The following is a 22714-nucleotide window of genomic DNA, read 5'->3' as shown; positions in this document are numbered from 1 at the left end:
TGGCTGTTACAACAGCGAAACTGTGCATGCCTCATCTGGGGGGAAGTGTTGCAAAACAAGCTTCTTAGGAAGGGCAGGAGATAAAATTGAAATAAGAATGGTGATACCGATTGCGATTGTTGTGCTTGGAGATTGGTATAAAATCCAACCCACTCCCAGAAACATCCCCCCTCTCATCTCCACCCTGACCTGCACAAATGGTCATCGTGAATACGTAAGTTGAACCAATAAAGATTCTGCCGGAGGGTTGGGTGGTAGCATTATTGTGCTGGAGTTCATCTTGTTGACATGAACCAGCTTCTGGTAATGAATTGAGAGTTCGGGAGAGCGAGGCTGGAAGACCAGGAGGGGTTGACAGCTCACATGCTGTGCTGAGCTTTCCCACAAGACTCTGGAACTTTACAAAGATTTAAACATAAAATAAGCACACACACACAAAACCAAGGTGACTTTTTTCCCATTCTGGTAAACAGGGTTCTTTTTTTTCTTCTTCTCTTGCATTTTTCATAACAAACAATCAAGGAAAACAAGAAAACACATCCGTAGAGGAGGAATAATTTCCATAACATACACAATAGACAGAGGAGAAAGAGAGCTATAATTAGAAAACATTCCAGAAAATGAAACAGTTTATATATAAACTGTTAATTAAGCATTATCATAAAAAAAAAACCTGATTGGCTCCATCTCCAGGAATGAGAGTTGAACACAGGATATTATTTCCTGGCTGCTTTCAGTTGCTGTATTAGACCAGAAGATTCCCCCCTCTCAGCCAAAACAAGAACCACACCACCCCCACAGGATTCCAGTCAGAGCAGTTTCCAAGGGTTCCCATCAGAAAGCTTTGAAATACATACAGGAAGTGGTGCAACAAGTTCATGGGTCTTGCCCCATAGACACTTTTGCCATTGGTTGCTTTAAAGAAAATTCTTTTTAAAAATAAAAATAAAAATGGAGTGTCAGGGACAGACATTCCAGTCAAAGGAAAACGGTTCCTTGTGAAGAGGCGAGGACATGGGCTCACAACCCCCATCCACCCACCCAATGGCTGTTGGAAGGCAAAATTAGGGTTTTAAGCACTCAATGTTAATGAATGGCTCATGTCAGCACCCAATAGGATATCTCTGCAAGGAGAACCTACATGGGCCTATTGGTTTTAGGTGGCTGGTTTCAGAAACCACTTCAAAATTAGGAAGGGCTAAGCACCACAAGCTTTTCTCCTCAATTCCCAACCCTGGCAACCTCAAAAACCTTATTGTGAACATGTTTCCCACTAAAAATCCAACTGAATTGGGGGGTGGGGGGGACAAAAAGATCAGCATGTTTCTCCCCAGACCTAACGGGCCATAGTATGCTCTCCCTCCACCCCCTCCATGGGCTCAATATGGACACCACATTAGTTTCAGGCTCACAGAAACCCTCACCACAAACTCACATGGAACTTACTCAGCTATTTATAGACAGTGTATAAAAGTGTCTCGTCATTCTCTTTTTTAAAAAATATAATTGCTTCTCCAGAATTGTGCAGGAGTAGTCATGATGCCATTTTGTTTTTCTTCAGATTACAGAGGACAGTGTAAGATCCTGCCCCTGTCCCCCTGGCAAAGAGAGGGGAAGAGGGGAGTGGGTGGTGGTGGGGAATAACCCCCTCCTCCAGGGAAAAAAATGGGAGGGGCAGGAGAAAAAGCTGGCCAGGTTGGCTGGGCCTTGCCCCTGCACCACCTCCTCCCGGCTTGCGGGATGGGATACTTCACAGGTTGCTGAAGAGTTCGTTTTTCTTGCTCCAGTCCATCTGCGGCGCCCTTTTGCTGGTGCGTTTTTGGTGAGCTCGCTCCTTGGCCACGGCCAGTGGGATGTCCAGGTCAAGAACTGGATCGGATACGGAGCTGTGCTTCTCCCCCTTCTCTTGAGAGTTGAGCTGCAAGGGTGACTGGGCACCAAAGAGAAAAAGCAAGAATAAGTTGGCCAAGAGGAATCGTTGCGGACCCCACCTAAGTCCCCATGTACAACTCAAGGCCAAGGCACCCAATGTTTTTTCCACAAGTTTCTTGTTTCCTACCACTATTGCTAACAGGGTTGTTGATAAATTAAGAGCATTAGAAAGAGCTCTGCTGGATCAGGCCAATGGGGGCCCATCAAGGCTCAGCATCCTGTTCTCACAATGGCCAACCCAATGCCTCTGTGAAGGCTTAAGTGCAACAGCAACCCTCCCAGTTTGTGATTCCTAGAAACTGGCATTCAGAGGCATGTTGCCTCCCAACAGTGGAGGCACAACGTATTTAATATAATGACAATTAAATTGATAGTGATCAGACTATCAAAGCTATGCATCCTAGCCATCCCAACTGCACCCCCCCCCTGTCTCCATGTTTTCCCCCACATACACACCCAAGTCAGAAAGGAGTATTATGCCACAACTAGTTAAAACTAGAGTAAGGAGGGAATGGACACGAAAGGTGTGCGTTGAGATAATTCTTTGCCTGGCAGAATTAAAAGTGGACCAGCCATGCATATTCTGCTCCAGTCACTAATGAGGAAATCTTGTCCAATGATGTGGATTTACACACACACACACACACACAGGCTCTCTCACTTGACCTAGATCTAGAAAAAGCTCCAGAAAACCTCAATCCCGCTGCTCTGGTTAAGGGCCTGCAGGTGTCCTTCCAAGTGCTCGATGAAACATGTAGTTCGCAAAAGTCACAGGATATATAAGTCCAATGTAGATGATTGCGTGGAGTGTTATGTTCAGCGTCACACAAGAATTCTCAGGGAGAGAAGGCCACAGAACTGTTCCAGAGAAGGGACTGATGTAATTCAGTGTCTATCATTTGTTCTGTATTTAATTATGTTTGTTATGTTGCAATTAAAGCTTGTGTTTTCACAGACTGTTGGGCTAGATAGGGCAAGAACTGGATGTACGTACTGTACACCCAACAAAGGTGATTAGAAAAGTTCTGCTAGAGGCCTTGTCTTCTCTTCTGATCCTTCCCGCACATCTTACCCAAGCATTGCTTGGCTAGAGAAGGCTCCCCTGTCCCAGATTCTATGCTGCACAACAGACAGAGCAATCCAACACAAGCTCCTAACAGAAACCAATGGGATTTGCATTTAACTCTGCAGTTTGGTATGCCTAAATCTCATTGAAATTACTAAATGGAACTTGGTGTGTGTGTGTGTGTGTGTGTGTGTGTGTGTGTGTGTGTTGTGTTGAGTATGCAAAACTTTTGACTGGACCTACTTTGATTCCTATGAATGCTGAGGACAGGGTTTAGTTTCTGATTTTCTCCTTTTACCCCTTTGCTTGAAGCCCGCCCTTCACCAAATCGCCCCATATTAAAACCATAACATTAAAAACCACAGGCCTCACCCAATAACAGAACTAACAGAGGAGTGATGAAGCAGGCGGCTGTTGACAGAGAGCCCTCCTACACAAACCCGACACTTAAGGTGTCTTCAGGACCCATTAACATGAACAGGGTTCATTTTGCAGGGCCAGTCCCTGTTCCTCCTTCCTTTCCCTCCCCTCTCCATCTACTGGCCTTAGGCATGCTGCAATGGCACTGTCTCCAGCTGCCATGTCCAGGACACTTTTCTACCAGCACAGCCTGGCTTGCAACACAGTCCCTTGTGCATAACTCTATGGACCCACCAGCCTTTTGTGTGCTCATATGAAGTCTAGTTTGCCTGGAATTTAGCAGGAATCCCTTTGGGTTCCTTGCAAATGGCAAGGCAGGACATCTGTTTCCATAAAGGAAGCCATCAGAATTCAACATCTTTGACTAGAAACGCATCTGCTTTTTTAAATTAACAGGCTGACATTTCCTCCAGGCAGCCAGCATCACCATTGATTCAGGGTCAAATTATATGTTATTCCAACTTTAGAAAAAAATGCTTAATGGTGTCACATTGAGGGTAATATCCAATGTTAATCATACTCAGAGGAGAACATGAAGGGGGTGCTGGGAATCAATGGACTTATAAGGACACTTATTTCAATGGGCCTACTTTGGGCAGGGGTGGTGAACCCAGCATCTCCAGGTGCCATTACACCCATGAAGGCTTCCAGTGGTGCCCCTGGGCACCTGCCCCAGACTCTGAGCTTTCCTTCTTTATTTTAGTAAAGTTTACTTTCCTTAAAAGCATCTATCCTTCCTAAAAAGAAAGTTATGGGACAAAAGGTGCAGGCACTTTCTAAGCAATTTCTGTGAAATGAATGTGAGTGTAGCGTGGCCACCTTGGATATGTTTCCTGGTACTGAGGAATGCTACGGTATCTGTTATTAGACAGCAAGAGAAAGAGAAGCCACTCAGGGCCCCAAGCTTATATGATGCTCCTTATCTGGATCAGGGCCCTGCTCATTTCCTCCCCAGATTTGCTCTCCTTGGCAGCTGTTTGGCATCTTTGGAGCAAGCAGCAAATGCACGAGGGTCCTAATTTGGCCTGGGGCCCTGCATAGCCTTTCCCCTTCAAAATAATAACTGGCAGCATTAAGTATGCTTTGGGGGGGGGAGTATAAACAAAATATGCAGTTTTGCCCGTGAGCAGATTTGATACAGAGTGCCTGGATTATAATTCAGCCATTTAATTAAAAACTGGACATGGTTCCAGTCAGGGATGCTAAACATCCATTACTTGCTTTGCAGAAATTGAGGCATCTGCCCATCTGAAAATGAGAACACTGAAGACCAGGGCCATTGCTGTTAATGCCGGGCAAACTAGATTTTTACAGCACAAAATGATTGGCCCCATAGGGGAGCAGAAAGAATGACAAAGCTCTGAAAGTTTGTAAATGGTTCTCTAATGGACAAGCTGGAACTTCTCTCATCATTTCTGCCAGTCTTTGGCAAAGGGAAACTCTGTGTAGAGAATCAAGGGAACCTCTGCACTTTAACTACACTGCGAGCAGGACTCAAGTGTAAACCATAACTTTAGATTTCTGCATTGAAAGTGGATTTAAAGGGCTGTGCTGCCCTCGGGTGCACTTAAAAGCACACACAGACTTTTTGCAGTTTGGAAAGCGATGGGGAAATGCACCGAAAAGTGTGGGATGAACAAGTGACTAATGAGGAATACATGGAAACACCGTGCAGCAAAATCAGGATGAATGCTCAATGAACAGAGGGGGCTCTATGCCTGTATGACATGATTAGGACTCCCCATCCCTGGGCTTTCCCCACTTTGTGCCCAGGCTGCTTCCATACCTCATTGTGAGGTTCGTTCAGAATCGGAGAAGGAGACACAGGCTCAGGGCTTGACGGACTTTCCAAGACAGGCTCAGGCTGGTCATCTCGGATGATCTCCTACAACAGGGAAGGGAAGAGAAACTTGAAACCAAAAAGGGGGGAGGAATCGCTATAGAAATAACAAGCTGCATTTATTTATTTTGTAAATCGCCAAAAGTAGAACTCACTGCATCACTTCCCTGAATCCTCCCCCCCCCCTAGCCAGTTCCACGCATTTTTGTGCAGAAGAAAACATTCCTTCTCCTCCTACCCCCTTTGGCATGATTTAGGGAATGCTGCCATCATCAGCTGCATACGGCTGCTTCACAGCTCAGGGCTCTGGGACAGTGTGCTAGACAGGGTCTCAAACATACCCAGAGGTGATGGGTACATCACAACTGGCCCTCCCTCTAATGCACCAGTTGCGTATTTCAGGGCATTGAGAAGGGGCAGTGGGAACAGCTCTGGTTTTAGGGAAGAAGCTCCAAATTCACACGACAGGATTCTCCAGAGGGTCACAACTGTTAGGAGAACCCAACAAATGAAGCCCGGGAAGACTCTTCCTAAAACTGGGGAGAACCCAATGTTCTCAAAATGGCCTCTTCTCCTCTCCAGGACCAACTAGTGTTGATTTATCCCAGCCTGCCCCTTTCTTGAAGGGAAACAGAGAAATAAGGAGTATGAGGAAACCCACTTCTAAGCACATAATCTGTTGACAGACCACAGGCTGATAAGCCTGCTCTGGGCATCCTCCAGCCTCTTTATCCCTGAGAAGGATTAAATGCCAGCTGTACTCTTTCTCTAACAAGAGGGGGGGGGTTGGGTATAAGGAAGAAACCACAGCAAACTACTCCCTATCCACGGTCAGAGGAAGTGTGCCTCTGAACAGCTGCTGCTGCTGGGAAGGGCTCCCCCCTAGGCATCTAGTTGACCACGGAGAGAACAGACTGAAGGTCTAGGTCAGGGGTCGGCAACCTAGATCATTTAACCAGCCCATGAGCCACCCCTGAACCAAGCCGTCCACTCGGCGAGTCCCTGCGTGCTGCACTAAACCGGCGTGGCATGGGGACTCGCTTCCGTGGCGCCAGAAATCACGGGTGTGCACGCTCACACGCACGTGTGATCCAACCCACGGAGTGATCTCTGCTGGAGTGAACCGGCCCAGGCAACGTAAACCTTGCCAACCCCTGGGCTAGGTGAATGGGCCTTTAGTCTGATCCAGCAAGGCTCATATAACGTTCTCCCGTATCTTTTCAGATATCAGCTACTTTACATCATTACAATGCAATTCAATGTATTTGTTTCCACCAGAGTTGGTCAACTGTCCAACTTTCCTCAGAAGACGAAGGAGCAGCGGCTTTCTGGACATCCCACGTGAGATTTATTCATTTTTTTTAAAAAAGGACAAGAGGCACATGGAATAAAACTGAAAGGAAAGCTGCACACTTCCGGCTGCTTTTTACACTGATAAAGGCACCGGCATTTGCACTACTTGGGGACAGAGCAGAATACCATGCGCTTCTCTGTCAATGCAAGAATATAAAAAAGGAACCTGGCTCTTCACAGCAACATAAAAGAGTTTCTGTTTTGCTCCAAGTCGGGTACCATCTTAAGACGGCCTTTATCACCTCCATTAAGCAACAGTGTAACCAATTACACCATCACTCTCGTGAGCAAATTTTCAGTTACATCATCACAGATAACCTATATGCATGCAAAATATGGGGTGTGGGTTCTCCCACATCCCACTTTCTGAGATGTCTCTGTGACGATATAATGCTACCTTGAGACACCCATGTTCATAAAGTGGCAAATAAAAAGGGCACCCCTTGCATGAAACCAGCTCCAAAGGTAAAGAGCCATGGGCAGATAGCGATCTGGACAGTGTCTACTGAAGAAGAAGAAGAAGAAGAAGAAGAAGAAGGGGTCATGAAGGTGTGGCTAAGAATCCATCTTTTGAGATCCAACTGAAGCCAAATGTTAATCCTCTGCAAAAGCAGTAGATACTGAGGGTTGAAATCTACTTTCCGTGTGAGATAATGGGTGCACGCTCATCTGCGGCAAACTGATGGCTGCCTGCAAGCCAGCAAATAGAGAGCCATCTACAGCCACAGAATGGTGCCAATAACCCCCAACAGGGAAAGCTGATTAGCAGCTGATGCTGAGTCGGCCTGCGCTAGAAGAGCAGGTTTCCTTTCATGTTTATGCCAAGCAAAGACGAGATGACAAGATATAAGTTATGACAGCCGCATAGGAAAGTGGTTTTGCATGAAGCACATCTGGAGTTATCAGATAAAAACTGGCTTAACTGTTGAGCAAGGGAGCTTAAAGCCAGATGAGCAGGACTGAGAACCTTCTTACTCCCAGGCTGAGAAAATTCTCTGCATTCAGTTGGCGGAACTGCTGCTTGACATCCCCATCTGGCTCTGGGTCAGATGCAACACTAAACCTTGATTCTCGAACTGCTAAGCACTTCCACCTGCCTCACGTTCTCCCTACTCCAAGTGTTTCCATTTTAGTCTAACCACATTTTAGGGTATTATCCAAACCCTAAACTGCAGTTAGGATTAACCATGGTTATGGAAAGCACAGCCAGCTTCATGAACCATGGTTTGAAGCTGGTCTATTCTCACTAACCATAGTCAGACGAACCATGGTTTGCGCCCTGGTTTGAATGACAGCAAGTTGCAGTTAAATCAAAAATAGAAGCAAGAGCTTCTGAACACCTCCTCATGCCTATGCTGGAGGAGAGGGGACCATAAGAGCCAGGGCAGGCGGTGGTAGGCTAGCTTTGTGCTTGTAACACTAAACTGTGCTTCAGCAGCATATGCAAACCAGCCTGGTTTCAGCAAGATGCTAAATTCAAATGAGGATTCTGATCATTTTTGCATCACCCCAGCAGACAGGCATGCAGGACATAAGACTCACGCTGGGAGAAACATTGCAATGAGCAGGGAAGAAACATCCACAGTACTGGAAGCCAGATACACTTGTGCTTCAGAGCGCTTTATACTTGCAAGTTTGCACACACAAAAACATGTTTAAACAATTATCACCCTACTGCACCCCATAGAAGCGGGATTTATTTATTTACGATGCAATGCAGTCATACTGCTTCTTCTCAACTGCCGTTCAGACCTACCGGGTAGACAAGTTGCATGACATCTCTCTATCCGGTTTAAGCTTGAGTCTGGGAACATCCTCACTCGGCCCCCTTAATGTATAGTTGAAATCCCTGCCTCCTGCCCTCCCGTCTTTTGAGGTTCCTAATGAGGCTTCCTCTCCACTCTGGGTTTAATTAGGTTTTGTTTTTTCAAAGCAGACTGGAAGTAACACGGCCTTTTGAAACAGCGGCCCCCACTGCGAGAGATTCCACCCACAGGGTGAAGAATGGGCCATTCTGTTCTGTGACAAGAGGCAGGCCCTGGAAATTGAGCGACGTGCCTTCAAGGGCTTTACCCTCCCCTCCTCCACTGAGAGGTCAGCTCTGCTCAGCAGCATCAAGGCAGGCTGCAAGGCACTCCTAGTAGCATCAGGAAGGAATGGCTTATATGTCCGCTACGGAAGACAGCTAAGGGCCTGAAGCAGCTCTTACTGCACGTAGCTCTCATGCACGGTGTCCACCAGCGATGGACAGAAGGCAGATTAGGATCAGGAAGCCGCCTCGTAACATTCGTCCATCCTGCTTAGTACTATCCACTCCAACAGTCAGCAGCTCTCCAGGGTTTCAGGAAGGAATCATTGACGGCTCTACCTGGACATGAACCTGGGAACTTTTGCATTCAAAAGCATCTGCTCTACAACTCAGCTACGAGCCGTAAAGGGGGACTTGCAGATACGCAAAGGATTTCTAGCTCCCAGCTGTTTTAACAGAAGGTGCAGCTGAAAAGCTTTCCCTCCCCCACCCCCAGGTTAGATAGCTGGGAAATAATGCTTTGGCAGAGCAGGGGGTAGGGAGAGAAACCAGGCCTGTGCAAAAGGCCCTATAGGCTTGGTTCTGGTGCTGATCGCAAAACTCCCCGGCTGAGACCAGAGGAATCTTGTTTCTCGCATCTTAGCATATGTCCACTCTGGTGAGCCACCGTTTTGCACCTACCTCTGGGTTGCGGAACCTGAGGGTTTCAATAAAAAAACTTATCCTGAAAGGAGAGCCTGCTACCCTGGAGTTTGTGCAACACCCCCGGTGTATAAGCATTGGGAAACTGCATCCAGTTTGCAGCTTCTCAGCCCGCACAGGCCCAGTGGGCCAAATAGACGCCAGAAAAATCTGTATGCACGGTTTTGTTGCTTCTTCCCTTACACGTGCACGCCCAGCAAACCTGTACTGTTGAAAGGGGCCTTCACACAACATAAGAAACCATCAGTGAACCATGCACTTGGCATAACCGTTACCTTCTCCACATCACCATTGGCAACTGCTTCTGGCAAGGGACCTGGAGGGGAACAAAAACAACAACAACGATATGCAGTTAGTGATGTTTCTTTCTTTCACTTTAGTTTTTTATTTATACTTTTCAAATTTCATTACTTTTACAATCAATTTAACATTTCAAAATTTTACTTCCTTCCCCCTCTTTCTGCGGTTCCTTAAATTTATTTTTTAATATCTTCTGCATATCCAAGTTCATTTAATTTGCTCATTTAATTATCTACTGTAAATATATACTCTTATAAAACTGCAGTTCTTGCAATAATCCTGCTAATGTTTTCATCTGTTTACAATTTATCTGTACATATTCAATAAACCATTTCCATTCTTTTATTTTAAAAAAATTTGTTATCTTGATTTCTTATTCTTCTGGTAAGTTTTGCCATTTCTGCATATTGCATAAGTTTTTTGTATCCATTCTTCCTTTACTGGGACTTCTGCTTCTTTCCACTTTGGGGCAAGTAACGTTCTTGCTGCTGTAGTAGCAGACATGAATAAATTTCTATACAATTTAGGTAGTTCTGCCCCTATAATTCCTAAAAGAAAAGCTTCTGGTAGCGACATTTGTTTTTTTTTAATTGGATTTTTATAACCCAAAAGGGTGGGCTTTGCTAGCTGGCATGAGCCCTTGTCTGACTGCCAGCAGCCAGGGAGATAACCTAGGCAGCCGCTACTGTTGTCTCTCAGTTCTATCACAGCAGCCGAGCCCCAAGGAGGACTCTTGTTGTTCACAGCTGCGGTAGCCCATTTTCCCCCATGGCAACTTCCCATCCGGTCACTGTATGGGTGGGGTATGAACACCCAAACCACACGGTCATGTGGCTGGTTTGGCAGCCGGGTGGGAAAAGCAAACACAATTGCTCCTACCCACAGAGTTATTATCTTTTTTTTAACTTGGCCTCCCTCCAAAGAGCCCAGTCTGTAGTACCTGCTCTATCATATCCTCACAACAGCCCTTTCCGGTAGGGCTAGACCAGGCACCCCCAAACTCGGCCCTCCAGATGTTTTGGGACTACAACTCCCATCATCCCTATCTAAGAGGACCAGTGGTCAGGGATGATGTGAATTGTAGTCCCAAAACATCTGGAGGGCCGAGTTTGGGGGTGCCTGGGCTAGACCAAGAGAGAAAGGGATGTGTGAAGGAGTGCCTGGCCCAAGGTAGCCCGGTGAGCTTAATGGGTAAGTGGAATTTGAACTTTTGATCTCCCCAGTCCTGGTCCAAGCAGTCCGGTCCACTAAATCGCACCAATTCTCAGCTGTACTCATGGCAGCTATGTGGAACTGCCCAAAGTTCTGGGTTCAATCCTTCTCGACTTCTGGTGGAAAGGGGCCAAACAGCAGCTATAGAATTGCTCTGCTTAGCTGCTAATGCAGTTGCGAAATAGGGGAAAAACTGATTGCAAGTCACCAGGTTCATTTTTCAGCTGCGCTAGTGTGCTTTAAAAAACAACAACCGAACCCTTCTGTACGGGACACACATACACAAGCTAGCCTCGGAGCTACATACACCTCTATCACCAAGACCCCGGCAATTAACTACTCCTGCCAAACCATTTCCCAGCAATAATTCCCATTATTCATTATCCCGTTATTGCCTTTGTGTTATAACAAGGATCCACGTGATGCAAGCCCTGAATAACCTTGTGTACCTGCTGCTACTGTTAATATTGATTAACTAATATTGTACCTGCTCTTCCGCTCTGGTTTAAACTCAGATTTCCTCAAGCTGATGCCTGCCCTTCTACAAATATGATAAAACACTGGGCTTCAAAAGAACTGAAAACAAAAGGTTTTCCCTGGGCTCATAATCTACGTGCCGCATTTAAAAGTTTATGTTCATGGTAAAAATATAGACAGTATGGTCAGGGTGCTGTGTATGACAAAAACGGGGATTTTATTATTGCAAGGGTGGGTGTTTTTGCAGAGCACACAAGAGTGGAAACTGAGAACTGGAGTAAGATGACTAAAGAGCTGTTTTAAAAGCAGAACAAGCCCATTCTGAACAGCAGTTGTACCATGGAAGTCGAACGGAATCCGTTCTGGAAGTATGTTCGACTTCTAAAATGTTCAGAAACCAAAGTGCGGCTTCTGATTGGCTGCAGGAAGCTCCTGCAGCCAATCAGAAACTGTGGAATCCCCATCAGACATTCGGGTTCTAAAGAACGTTCACAAACCAGAACAATCACTTCTGGGTTTGCAGCGTTTGGGAGCCAAAACATCCAAGTTCCAAGGCATTCAGGATCCAAGGTAGAACTGTATAGAGTTGGAAGGGACCCCCAAGGGTCCTCTAGTCCAACCCCCTGCAATGCAAGAATCACAGCTACAGAATCTGACAGATGGTCATCCAACCTCTGCTTAAAAAACCTCCTTCCGAGGGAGCCCGTTTCAATGTTGAACAGCTCTTGCCGTCAGAGAGTTCATGTCGAAAGGATTCACAGAGCAGAGGGAACTCATTGTCCCTTTGACCTCCCCATCTCCTCCACTCCATTATCCTAGATTCTCTGCTATTCCGAGGAGCTATTTACAAATATATGTGTACACCTGCTGAAGCACTAACTATAGCACCAACAATAGGCTATTTTGGTGAGAAATAGGGGGGGTTAATAGGATTAATTAAGAGATTCCAGAGAGCTTCCTCCCTGCTTCCTTGTTGCATGGCTCCCGGGAGACATCGCAAATTAATCACTCAAACAGCACTTCCCACACTCAGACCCACCCACCCATCCCCACAGGGGTTCCCGCAGCAGGTCCTGGAGGTTTGAGGGCCTGCTGTTGCATAACGAATGCTTGGCTGGTAACACACTGCAAGAAGGAAGGTGACGACTGGGCCTTTTGCAAGCTCTTGCAAACGTTTTAAGTCCATTTCACAGCTGAGCATGCAAGTGCTTTCCATCAGGTGGAAACCTAGGCAGCGCAGAGGTCAGGCTTGGATCCAATGGCGCATGTAACGGGCAGAACCCAGTTCACAGGCACAGACGGTGCCTTGCAAACATTCTCCAGGCTGGATTCTCAGCACAGAGCCAGACAATTTGGTCAGTCTAAATTAGCATTATCTGCACTAACGGACTGTGGCTTCCCCGAATTTCAGACAAGGCAGTATTTCCCAGCCTTACCTGGGGATGTCAGAAATTGAACCTGAGATCTTTTGCATGCAAACCAAGCTGTACCCTTTCCCAAAAGCTCATCCTGCTGTCCAGGGATAATGCCTAGAAAGACCCCATCTATACAACTGCTCGGTTTTTGGCAGTTACGCAAATAAAGAATTCTAAGGTTGCCGTTACAAACCTATGCATCTCTAGCCTCTTGAAGACCTGCAAACAGGTTAGAGGGTTTTATATGTGTGTGAGAGTGTTTGCACAGTGCCTTTGTATGCCTTCTCTGTTCCGAGACTTTGAAGCAGTACAGCAGAGAAGGGAGAAACTGTCGCCCTCCAGAATTTGCTGGACTCCATCAGCCCTGACCATTTGGCGACAGGAGCTGGTGTCTAACACCATCTGGAGCTGCACATCATTCCTGTACAAAGTCATGGTATACGTTAAGATTCAGGTTCAATCACCCACCTGCACCTCTAATTAAATGCTCTCAGGTTGCAGAGAGATGAAAGATTTCCTCCACCCCATCTTCCTTCTAAATAGAGGGCACAAACAAGAAGGCAATCGTCCCCCCTTGAACCTGCCCAGATGCCAGAACCTTTCTTCTGAGACCATTCTCCAGGAATGCTGCCTTCAGAAGCTAGGAAACTGGCGACCAGAGGAAGAGTCTTTCAAATGTAGCACCCCCTATTCCAGCACACTTCCCCCAGGAACAAGCCAAGACATCATTTACAAAGCCCTTTTGAGTTTGTTGCAGAACAATACCATACTGACCCGCCTGCTGCTGTAATTGTGTTTTAATTCAGGTCGTATTTAATTGGTCTTTTAAGAAATGCTGCATAAAATGCCCTGGACATTTTATTTAAAAAGAAAGGTGGAGATTCAAATATTGATTTTTAAGCTAAATAATCCACCCAAAACTGAAGCTTCTGGCATTTAGCATATACTAGGTCCATCCACTGTGGTATTATTGCTTGCGGGGAGACACCTCTTGGAAAAAGCTTCTCCGCCATCAACAATTGCTCCCCCCCCCCTTTTAAAAAAGAGGAAGACACACAATGGCTATGCAGGGGTCCTGCAGTTTCGGAACCGGATTCAAAGAACTATGGAATTGCAGAGTTGGAAGGGATCCTGCAATGCAGGAATCTCAACTAAAGTATATCAATGACAGGTGGCCACCTGCCCCTCTGCTGAAAAACCTCAATTTCGCTATCCAAAACAACAATGGAAAGCCCCGATTGGATCACACCAATCCTTAGGACCATTCCTACCAGAATGGATGCCTTACCTTTCAGATGTGCTTCAGAAGGGATGACATTGCACTTCTTGAAAAACTCGTCCGCTAAGCTATCCACCACTAGCAGCTCAGTCTCATCTCCACCAGATCTTATGGCCGAAACAACGTCTGAGTGTTGCTTGCCTTCCATGCAGACCCCATTCACCTGCAAAGGAATGCAATGAGTTTCTGAGATTAGGTAAAGCAACAGGTTTTCCGGTAGGTGGAAAGAAAAGCTGTCACCTTAGACCAGGAGTGGGCAACCCTCTTGACACCGAAGGCCATGTGCAGCAGTAGATGGGCTGTCTGGGGAAGCTTGGGAGCAGCCATGCGCTGGACTTGTGGCTAATAGGGTCACAAATTTACACTCAAGACAAATGGGGGGAGAAAGAACATGCTTGGGGGTTACAGCTTCCCACGTACCACCCTACCCATCACAAACCATGCTCTCCCCAGTGCACCAGAGATATGGAGGGACAACTTGAAGGCCTTTCAAGAGTCAGCCTACACACATGAGTTTCAGGAGAACTTGGCCATCATTTATGGAAGAGCCCCCATAGGCTCTCAAGGAATCGCAGGGACTCACCCAGAGGACATTTATTGAGCATGTGTCCCAATTTGCTTGCTCAAAACTTATGCGGAGGTTAGACTATATCTGGTCTTTATTGAATATTTGTTCAGATTTGTTTGTGGGGAGGTTATACAACAGCATGTGTTCACCCCGATTTGCTTGCGGGGTGTTTGTATGTCTTCCCATTTCGTTCATTCTAAACATTTCACTTTCTCTCATTTCCCTAACTACAAATGGTCAATTTATTTTTTATTTTTTAAAAAAGCACTAAGGCGACAGAGGACTTTAACCCACTTTCACTGCGCAACCCTAATTTTCCAGGATGTGCTTGAATCGCTCCCGCAAAACACTGATGGTCTGGAGGCACAGTCTGAGAACTGCAAATACCGAAAGTACAAGCCAGTCATGCCTGGCTTTGCTGGGCTGTGTGGGTTGCAGGACCAAACTGTGCATTCCAGGATGGAGACAAACTCCTCCAGTGTTTAAAAACCTTTTGATGGGGACCATCAAACCAGAAAGTATGCAAACCACTCCATGATCAAAGGGGTGCCACTAGAACAATTGAAGGAGCTTCCTAAGCACTTTGAGTAGCATATGAATCAGGAAGGCGGGACCATTGATATTTGGGGACTTGGAGAAGCTCAGCACTGGCCTGTACTAACTCTCTCTACCATTATCCCCATCACCAGAAGGTTCAACAATGACGGAAATGTGGCTACAAGAGTCTGCTGCAGATTATTTTATCATTCAAAACCACAAGGCCTCAAGTTCCACTGCCGATTCAAAAAGTTCCCTTCCAAACATTGTGACCTAAAGCATGAAGCCAACCAGAGCCACATCCTGGTTTGTTATCATTGGAGACCAGGACCTTGCCATGACACAGCAGGTAGGTGTGGGGGGCTGGGGGGGGTTGGGTTGCAACAGCAGGAACAAAGTAGATTTGCACAGAGGCCAGAGTACCATTTCCATGTCCACTGTGTGCAATCCTCCTTCTTGCATACTGGAACAAGTGATTTGTTGAAAGAGCAAGCTACAGTCAAGCAATGTAACTGAGATCATAGAATTGTAGCGTTGGAAGGAACCCCAAGAATCATCTGGTCCAACCCCCTGGCAAATAGACATTCCGTTATGGTGACTGCAACCTAGATTTATAAGGTGCCATTTGGCACCTAGCTGATATATATGAGTTTCTAACACTGGTTCGTGCCCTGTCAAGCAGAGGCAGTTGCTCTCCATCCTCCATGTTCATGGAGGTACCAGCCCAGGTCTCCTCCAGAGTGATGAAGCAACCCATCAATGCTCTCCCCACCATACCTGAAAGGTGAAAGCAGAAGTCGCACAACCAAGGCACCCATGCGCCCGGGCCTCATTGTGTCCGACCTCCACTGTCAGAGCCAGCAAGCCTCTGAATACCAGACCCTAGGAATCACCAGTAGGGAGAGGGGCTGCTATGCTTAGGTCCTGCTTGCAGGCCTTCCCATAGGCAATTGGTTAGCCAATGTGAGAACAGGACAGCCATGTTCAAATATATAAAAAGGATGTCATATAGAGGAGGGAGAGTTTTCTGCTGCTCCAGGGAAGCGGAAAATGGAGCAATGGATTCAAACTACAAGAAAGAAGATTCCACCTGAACATTAGGAAGAACTTCCTGACAGTAAGAGCTGTTCGGCAGTGGAATTTGCTACCAAGGAGTGTGGTGGAGTCTCCTTCTTTGGAGGTCTTTAAGCAGAGGCTTGACAGGCATATGTCAAGAATGCTTTGATGGTGTTTCCTGCTTGGCAGGGGGTTGGACTGGATGGCCCGTGTGGTCTCTTCCAACTCTATGATTCTAGGATGCTGGATTTGTTGGTTCCCTATTTGCCTGACCCAACGGTGCTCTTCTTATGAGCATCAAGTCTCACACTTTTATTTTTTTGGTGTGAGCACAACAGGAGGGTTTCCTACCTTTAAGGAATTAACTGGGGTAGCAATGGATAAAACGGGAGGGGAGAACAGCCCACCACCAATCAACAGATGGTTGGATGACCACACTGTCCACTAGCCAAAACACTTTCCACACAAACTTCTAGTGTAATGTGCATTGATGGCTTCACCCGTGGACACAGCAATGGGGCTAGGGAGGAAGTGAGATGGGCATTTAGAGCAGCAACCGGTTTCTCAGAGGGAAGAAGCATCACACAACACACAGACAACAGCTTTCCAGGCAGCCTCCCTGTCAGTTTGTACACAACATCACGTGCCTGGTGTGCAAGCCTGTCATTTAGCCTGTGTGCATCTCTGTCCACACAAACCTGGCAGCTTTGCTTGTGCAATCCTGTGCTAATCGCTTCAGGGAAATCTGATTTTAATGAGGTTTTGCTGGCTTCTCTGCTAATCCCTGAACGGCTCCGGCATGAAAGATCTGGCTGTAATTGGTGCCAGGGCAACTAATACATTTGTCTTCCTCTAGTTCAGCAGTTCACAAGCCTTTTAGTGAAACGACCCAATAATGGAACTCTTATTTGTATTCAAGGCGCACCGTCTCACAACTTGATAAAAAAAAATTGCCAAAACCCTTTTCAGCCAATAGATTCTCAGCCCACTGCTTGGAATATCTCTCCTCTGCTCCTTAAAAAAAGGACCTATCTGATTGGATTTGAGCAAAAACGACCAATATCCAAATACTAACAATACCGAAGGAGACATTTTCTTTGGTGGAGTGAACACTTAATGCACGATTCCTTAGTTACTTTTGACCACACCTTCCTTCCTTCTTGCTGGTGCCTCCCTATAGAACATTTCAGATTTCATTTCGTTTCGTTTCATGAAATGTATACACCACTTCATTCTAAAAACAGAACTCCAAGTGGTTTACAAAAAACAAATGTGGAAGCTCCTCGGGGCAGAGACCTGTTTTGTTTGGTGATGCTTTAATTAAAATGAGAGCAGCTAGGAATCCACAAGACCAGCTTACGTGTGTGGGGGAAAATGGAGGAGGGGTGCGCAGATCTGTAAAACCAGAATGGCTTTCAAGTTGGGAGATGAGAGCTGAACTCCTCAATTTTCGCCGGCATTTAGTTTTAATTTAAAAAGTGGGTGTCCAGGGAGAGAAGAGAATTTGGAAAAACACTGCACTAGCTGCCCTGCTACTATCTCAACCTGGATCACAAGCTACATTTATAGCCAGCTCACAAACAGCTAGGTCACTCTAGTTTTGCTAAACTCCATTACCTCTTTGGTTTGCTGAACAATTATGGAAGGAAACTCCACGGCACCACCATGCAGGGAAGGTGGCACGGAAGCTCTTGTTGCAATGGCCACACGTGAAAACTGAGACACACCCTGTTCCAATCCAAGAAACCCATCATTAGTTCTTATGACCACAAACCTCTGACTTGTATGCTCCCACCTCCTCCTTTGCCTGTGAGAGGAGAATGCAGAAGCTTTTGCAGTTTTCGGCAGCACCTAGGGTTGCCAGACTCAACAGAGGACAGGACTTCTGTGCCTTTAATTGCCCTGCTCTCTTTTGAGTCTGGAAACCTTAAAGAGAAACCAGCAGACCCTTTGTTTAATTTCCAAGCAAAGGGTCTGCTGGTTTCTCTTTAAGGTTTCCAGACTCAAAAGAGAGCAGGGCAATTAAAGGCACAGAAGTCCTGTCCTCTATTGAGTCTGGCAACCCTAGCAGCACCCAGAAAGCAGGGAACCATGGCCTATCCACACACAAAAGATAAAACCACCACTTGACACCCTGGTTCCGTTTTAGCTAACCACGGTTAGAACAAACTACAATTCAGAGTTGGGACACGACACAAAGCTGTAGTTTATCCCAAAGCAGAAGTTTTCAATCTCTTCTTGTGTACTGAGGAGGAAGATAGAGAAGAGGGTAGCATGCAAGTCAGTGGCCCACCACAGTTGGCCTTTGTAGCAAACCATGGTTTGTTACACCTGAACAGAGCCATATAGTTACAGGTCACAAAGGAGTGAGAAGTCAGTCCCGCCAGTCTGTTTGCTATGTGACCTATTTCCACACCACTTCGAGGGACCTTGTCTGGGGCCTGTGCACAGCTCACCCCCAACCCCATATACCTGTATAATGCGGTCTTGAGGCAGGAGTCCCGAGGCTTCGGCTGGCGAATCTGGATCCACCGCTCGTACATACTGGCCCGGCTTGGCCTTGTCGCTGTGGAGATTGAATCCATACCCATTGGGGCCCTTCTTCATCCGGCAGAGGCGAGGCCGCAACTCTTTCTAAAGGGGAGAAACACAAGAAGCATTAGGGCTGACGTTTGTGGTCATTTCCCCATCCTGCTCTCAACTTCTCCATTGATCTCTTTCCAAATTGTATAGCCAGGACCACCTGGAGACAGAAATGCAGCTTTTTAAAGTGTGCCTTGCCATCCATAACTCTGCAAATGTTGGCCTGGGTCTGCAGAGGATTACCAGTGCAGCTCTGACTAGCTAGCCTAGCTTTTATATCCTAGGGCCACACTGAAGCCGGTGAGACCAGGAATGTTACCCTCCCTCCCTCTCCCTCCCTCCCTCCCTCCCTCCCCCCAACTGCATGATATCTAGGACAATAGTGTCTCATACAAAATGTAAACAAGCTGTGAAAAAGTCTATAAATTGAAAAATGAAGGTGCTAAATCTGCTTTTCCCTATTTGTTTTGTAACGCAAGAAAATATCTAATGAAAACTAATTAAAAAAAAATACTGCACCCCTTAACCGACCTGTGTTTGCTGAATGCCCATACAAAACAGCAAGAGAGCGAATGATTTTAAATAATGAAGCCTTGTCATTCCCCATACACATCCATATATATTTGTACAAAGGATTAGCAACCCAAACAAGAGTGTTTACTGGGAACTGTAATATCCACAACAACAGAGATGGTAGAAGAACACCCAACCCTCCCATTATTCATTTAGGTGACTCGTTGGGCACCCTGCCTCAATGCTTCCTCTTTGAATGGAGATAGGAAAACTGGGCAGTGGTGGAAGAACACGTCGCTCACAGCCACTGCCCACACTGAGGAGGAGCTGGCACACCCAGCAGCTGGCACAATTTCACCCTCCTCAAACAAGGAAGCCAGGTCCATGACGAAGCTTCTTTGGGAAGCGGAACAGCCAGTAATTGCAACATATCCCTACAGACATAAAGGGCAGAATCCACAGCCACCCTCAGTCACCTCACTCTTCAATATGGTGTGCTCAAAGGACACCCATTTCTGCAATTCGTGTGGTGCCTCTCAGTTGGCCTAAGAACAAATAAGTATGTCAGATGCTCACCTCACTGCCATGTCTCTTTTTTGGAAACAGCTAGGTGGAGCTATCACCTGATTCCTGGGTCTCCCCATGAGCTATTAAAAAACCCATTGTACTTGCTCATGCTGGTACAATGTTATCCCCCAGTTATGGAGCTCTAGAAAAAGAGGGCACCCCCACCCTAATATTTAGTCTTATATTTTTATTTATTTACTAGTTGACCCTCCCACACGTTGCTGTGGGTTATCCCTGTGGCTGCCCCCACCCTGTGACGATCCATGATGCGTTGCTGTGCCTGACTCAGGGTCCTTGTTTCCCAGGAAAGGGGGAAGATGTGTCCGTTTCCCCCTGGACTATGTGTCCCCCCCCCCTGTGGTTATGTCTCATCCCTGTGATTACTCCCATCCTGTAGTGACCCATGAGGTATCCCGTCCCCCTCCTCCCACCCTACACCAGCCCATGGCCTATTTGGGCCCCTCCCCCCCACCCAGGGCTCCACTCGGGATAGTATTTAAAGGGCTGTAGAGCTGAGGCCTAGTCTGTAAAGTGGAGGCGAGGCCTAGTGTGTAGGCTGTAAATTAGAGCCAAGGTCGAGTCTGTGGGCTGTAAAGTAGAGCTGAGGCCTAGTTTGTAAAGTAGAGCCGAGGCCTAGATTGTAGGCTTTAAAGTAGAGGTGAGGCCTAGTCTGTCGGCCTTGGCTTGGGCTAGTATTTAAATGTGAGCCGAGGCCTCTGCCCTGTATCTCCATTCCTTGGCCCCGGCCTGACTCTGTGGGTTGTCTGGTAATGGCCGCCTTGGTGGTTTCAGTTGCTCGGTTGATATTATTATTTGGCTTTTACTGGTGACAGTGCGCAATCTGCCTTTCTATTGGATGCTGCTGGAGTCTTCAGAGTTTCTGCTGGTGATGTCTAATTTGTGCGCCACTTTTTGTGTTTAATCATTATTTTAGGTATGAAAGGTGTGCTTTTCTGGAAAAAAATTTTATGCCAGATCCCTCCCTGATGGGCAAGGTACGCTTTGTCCAAATTTGTTGCATTTCGGTTCAGCGGTTACGGAGGACGGGTGTTACATCCGTGCACGCAGTGGGAGCATTTTTATACATATAAAATAAAGACTAGACCATTCTGGGGAGGAGAGAAAGGAACTCTTCCCATTACAAGTTTCCAGGTTGATGTTAGAGTTTCTTCTGCAAGCAGCTTTGATATTTTATATGAGCAAGAAACCAATGCTGCTATTCATTATCAGATTTAAGACTGTGAAAGCTCTATACGGAATACACTGTGGGGGGAGACTTTTAAGTGACTTTTTTCAATGCTGGGAAACACAAGTGGACCATCATGTCAGAAATGTGGTATAGGAGTTGAGGGCAAGCTTCAATTTAAACAGCTGACCCTTACTCTGGAAGAGGAAAAAGGGATGGGGGACCTGTGGACTCCTCCAGATATTGCAAGACTCCCATCAGCTCCTCGCCAGCTGGCATGGCCAATGGTCAGGTAATGAGGAGAGTCCAGTAACACCTAGAGAGCTGTCACGCCTGTTCCAGGAATTCACAGATGGACTTTCCTTTGGAAATTTCTCCTTAGGATCGATATTGACACGTGCTGAAACACCCAGTTCTTCAGCCATTTGCAGCACACGAACTTGGCTCTGAAGCTTTAGCTATGATGGCACACTGACCCGGCAACCCTGCCAACACGTGTCCTCCACAGACTTGGCCAGGAGCGAATCTTCTCATGCATTGCTTGCCAGATGACGAAACACACAAGCATTCCACCACTCTTAACCACTACACAGGGGCGTAGGAAGATAGGGGCGGTGGGGGTGGTGCACCCCGAGCGACGCGATCCCAGGGGCACCATCGCCGCTGCCCGCCCCCAAAACGTGCGCCACATCACTGGGGGCAGCGCACCTGCTCTCCGCCCCCGGTGGCAGAGCATGAAGCTCTGCCGCTGCCACTACACCACGTTGGATCTCAAGCCATTTTCCTCAAACTTGCCCCCTGGCATACCTTTTCTGTTGCAAGAACTCTGCCAACAGAAAGATCCGAAGTGCCTTCCTATGCAAGAAACAGCCCTGTTTAAAATGGCCCTTGCAATGAGAATCTGGGCACTGGATATCAAACAGCTTTACTGTTTTAAGTTATGGCTGTGAAATAAACCCCTAATCCCGCCTCCCCTGCAGCTCCTTAAAAAAAAAGACATTCTTTTCATAACTCTCCTCCTCCTCCCTGAACGCAAGCTCATCAGGGATGAGCCCAAAAGCCTATTTTCTTCCTATTTCCCAGGACTGCATTGCGGAGTACAACTTTCACACAATGCAGAATTGTCACCATGCATTTGTTTAGTCTATGGTTTCCAATAAAAAGGAATGAGCCTTCTTTCGCTCTCCTCCTGCTTTCCTCCCCCTTTTCAACATCACTCATTACAACTACCCAGCTCAGAAACCAGACACACCTTTCTAGCAGCTCGGTGGGGGGGGGGGAATACACTTTCATTTCTACTGTGTATCTTTTTTGAAGTTTTGTTAAATTAAGGGAATGGTTTGGCAGCTGAACCAAGCACTTCCCTTGCCTGCATGCCTCCAGCACTCCGCCCCATGCACAAAACACATGGCTGTCGGTGCAGCTGGCATCCTCCTTCCCTTGCTTCTGCACTCAAGACATGCTCACGTTCTGCCCTCTACTACTTCCTTAACTCCATTTCTCACCATCGCAGGGGGCAGAGAAAACTACCCCAGAAGAAAAGCACCTCATCTCCATTTAGAACCAATGCATTTCGAAAGAAATTCCAGAGGAAAAATAACCACAGATACTTGTGTTTAAGAAAATGTGCTCTGTGCCACATTCTGTCTATGCTAGTTATAGCGAGAACTTTAGCTATG

At 46.7% G+C, this 22714-nt stretch overlaps 1 protein-coding gene across 1 annotated transcript in view; it reads right to left on the bottom strand.

Annotated features, from left to right (window-relative positions):
• Nucleotides 1–446: 446 nt before the first annotated feature.
• Nucleotides 447–22714, bottom strand: part of NHERF1 (NHERF family PDZ scaffold protein 1) — a 55980-nt gene continuing 33712 nt past the window's right edge. Inside the window, exons 2-6 of the mRNA XM_035104395.3 lie at nucleotides 18659–18820; nucleotides 14035–14188; nucleotides 9618–9658; nucleotides 5205–5303; nucleotides 447–1930 (exon numbers count right to left, since the gene is read on the bottom strand). Coding sequence (XP_034960286.2) covers nucleotides 1751–1930; nucleotides 5205–5303; nucleotides 9618–9658; nucleotides 14035–14188; nucleotides 18659–18820 — 636 coding nt within the window. The 3' untranslated portion in view covers nucleotides 447–1750. The remainder of the gene's footprint in view (nucleotides 1931–5204; nucleotides 5304–9617; nucleotides 9659–14034; nucleotides 14189–18658; nucleotides 18821–22714) is intronic.

This window comes from Zootoca vivipara, chromosome 2, assembly GCF_965207765.1.
Source record: "Zootoca vivipara chromosome 2, rZooViv2.hap1.1, whole genome shotgun sequence".
NCBI classification, from domain to species: domain Eukaryota; kingdom Metazoa; phylum Chordata; class Lepidosauria; order Squamata; family Lacertidae; genus Zootoca; species Zootoca vivipara.
This window is presented reverse-complemented; position numbering and strand designations above follow the sequence as displayed.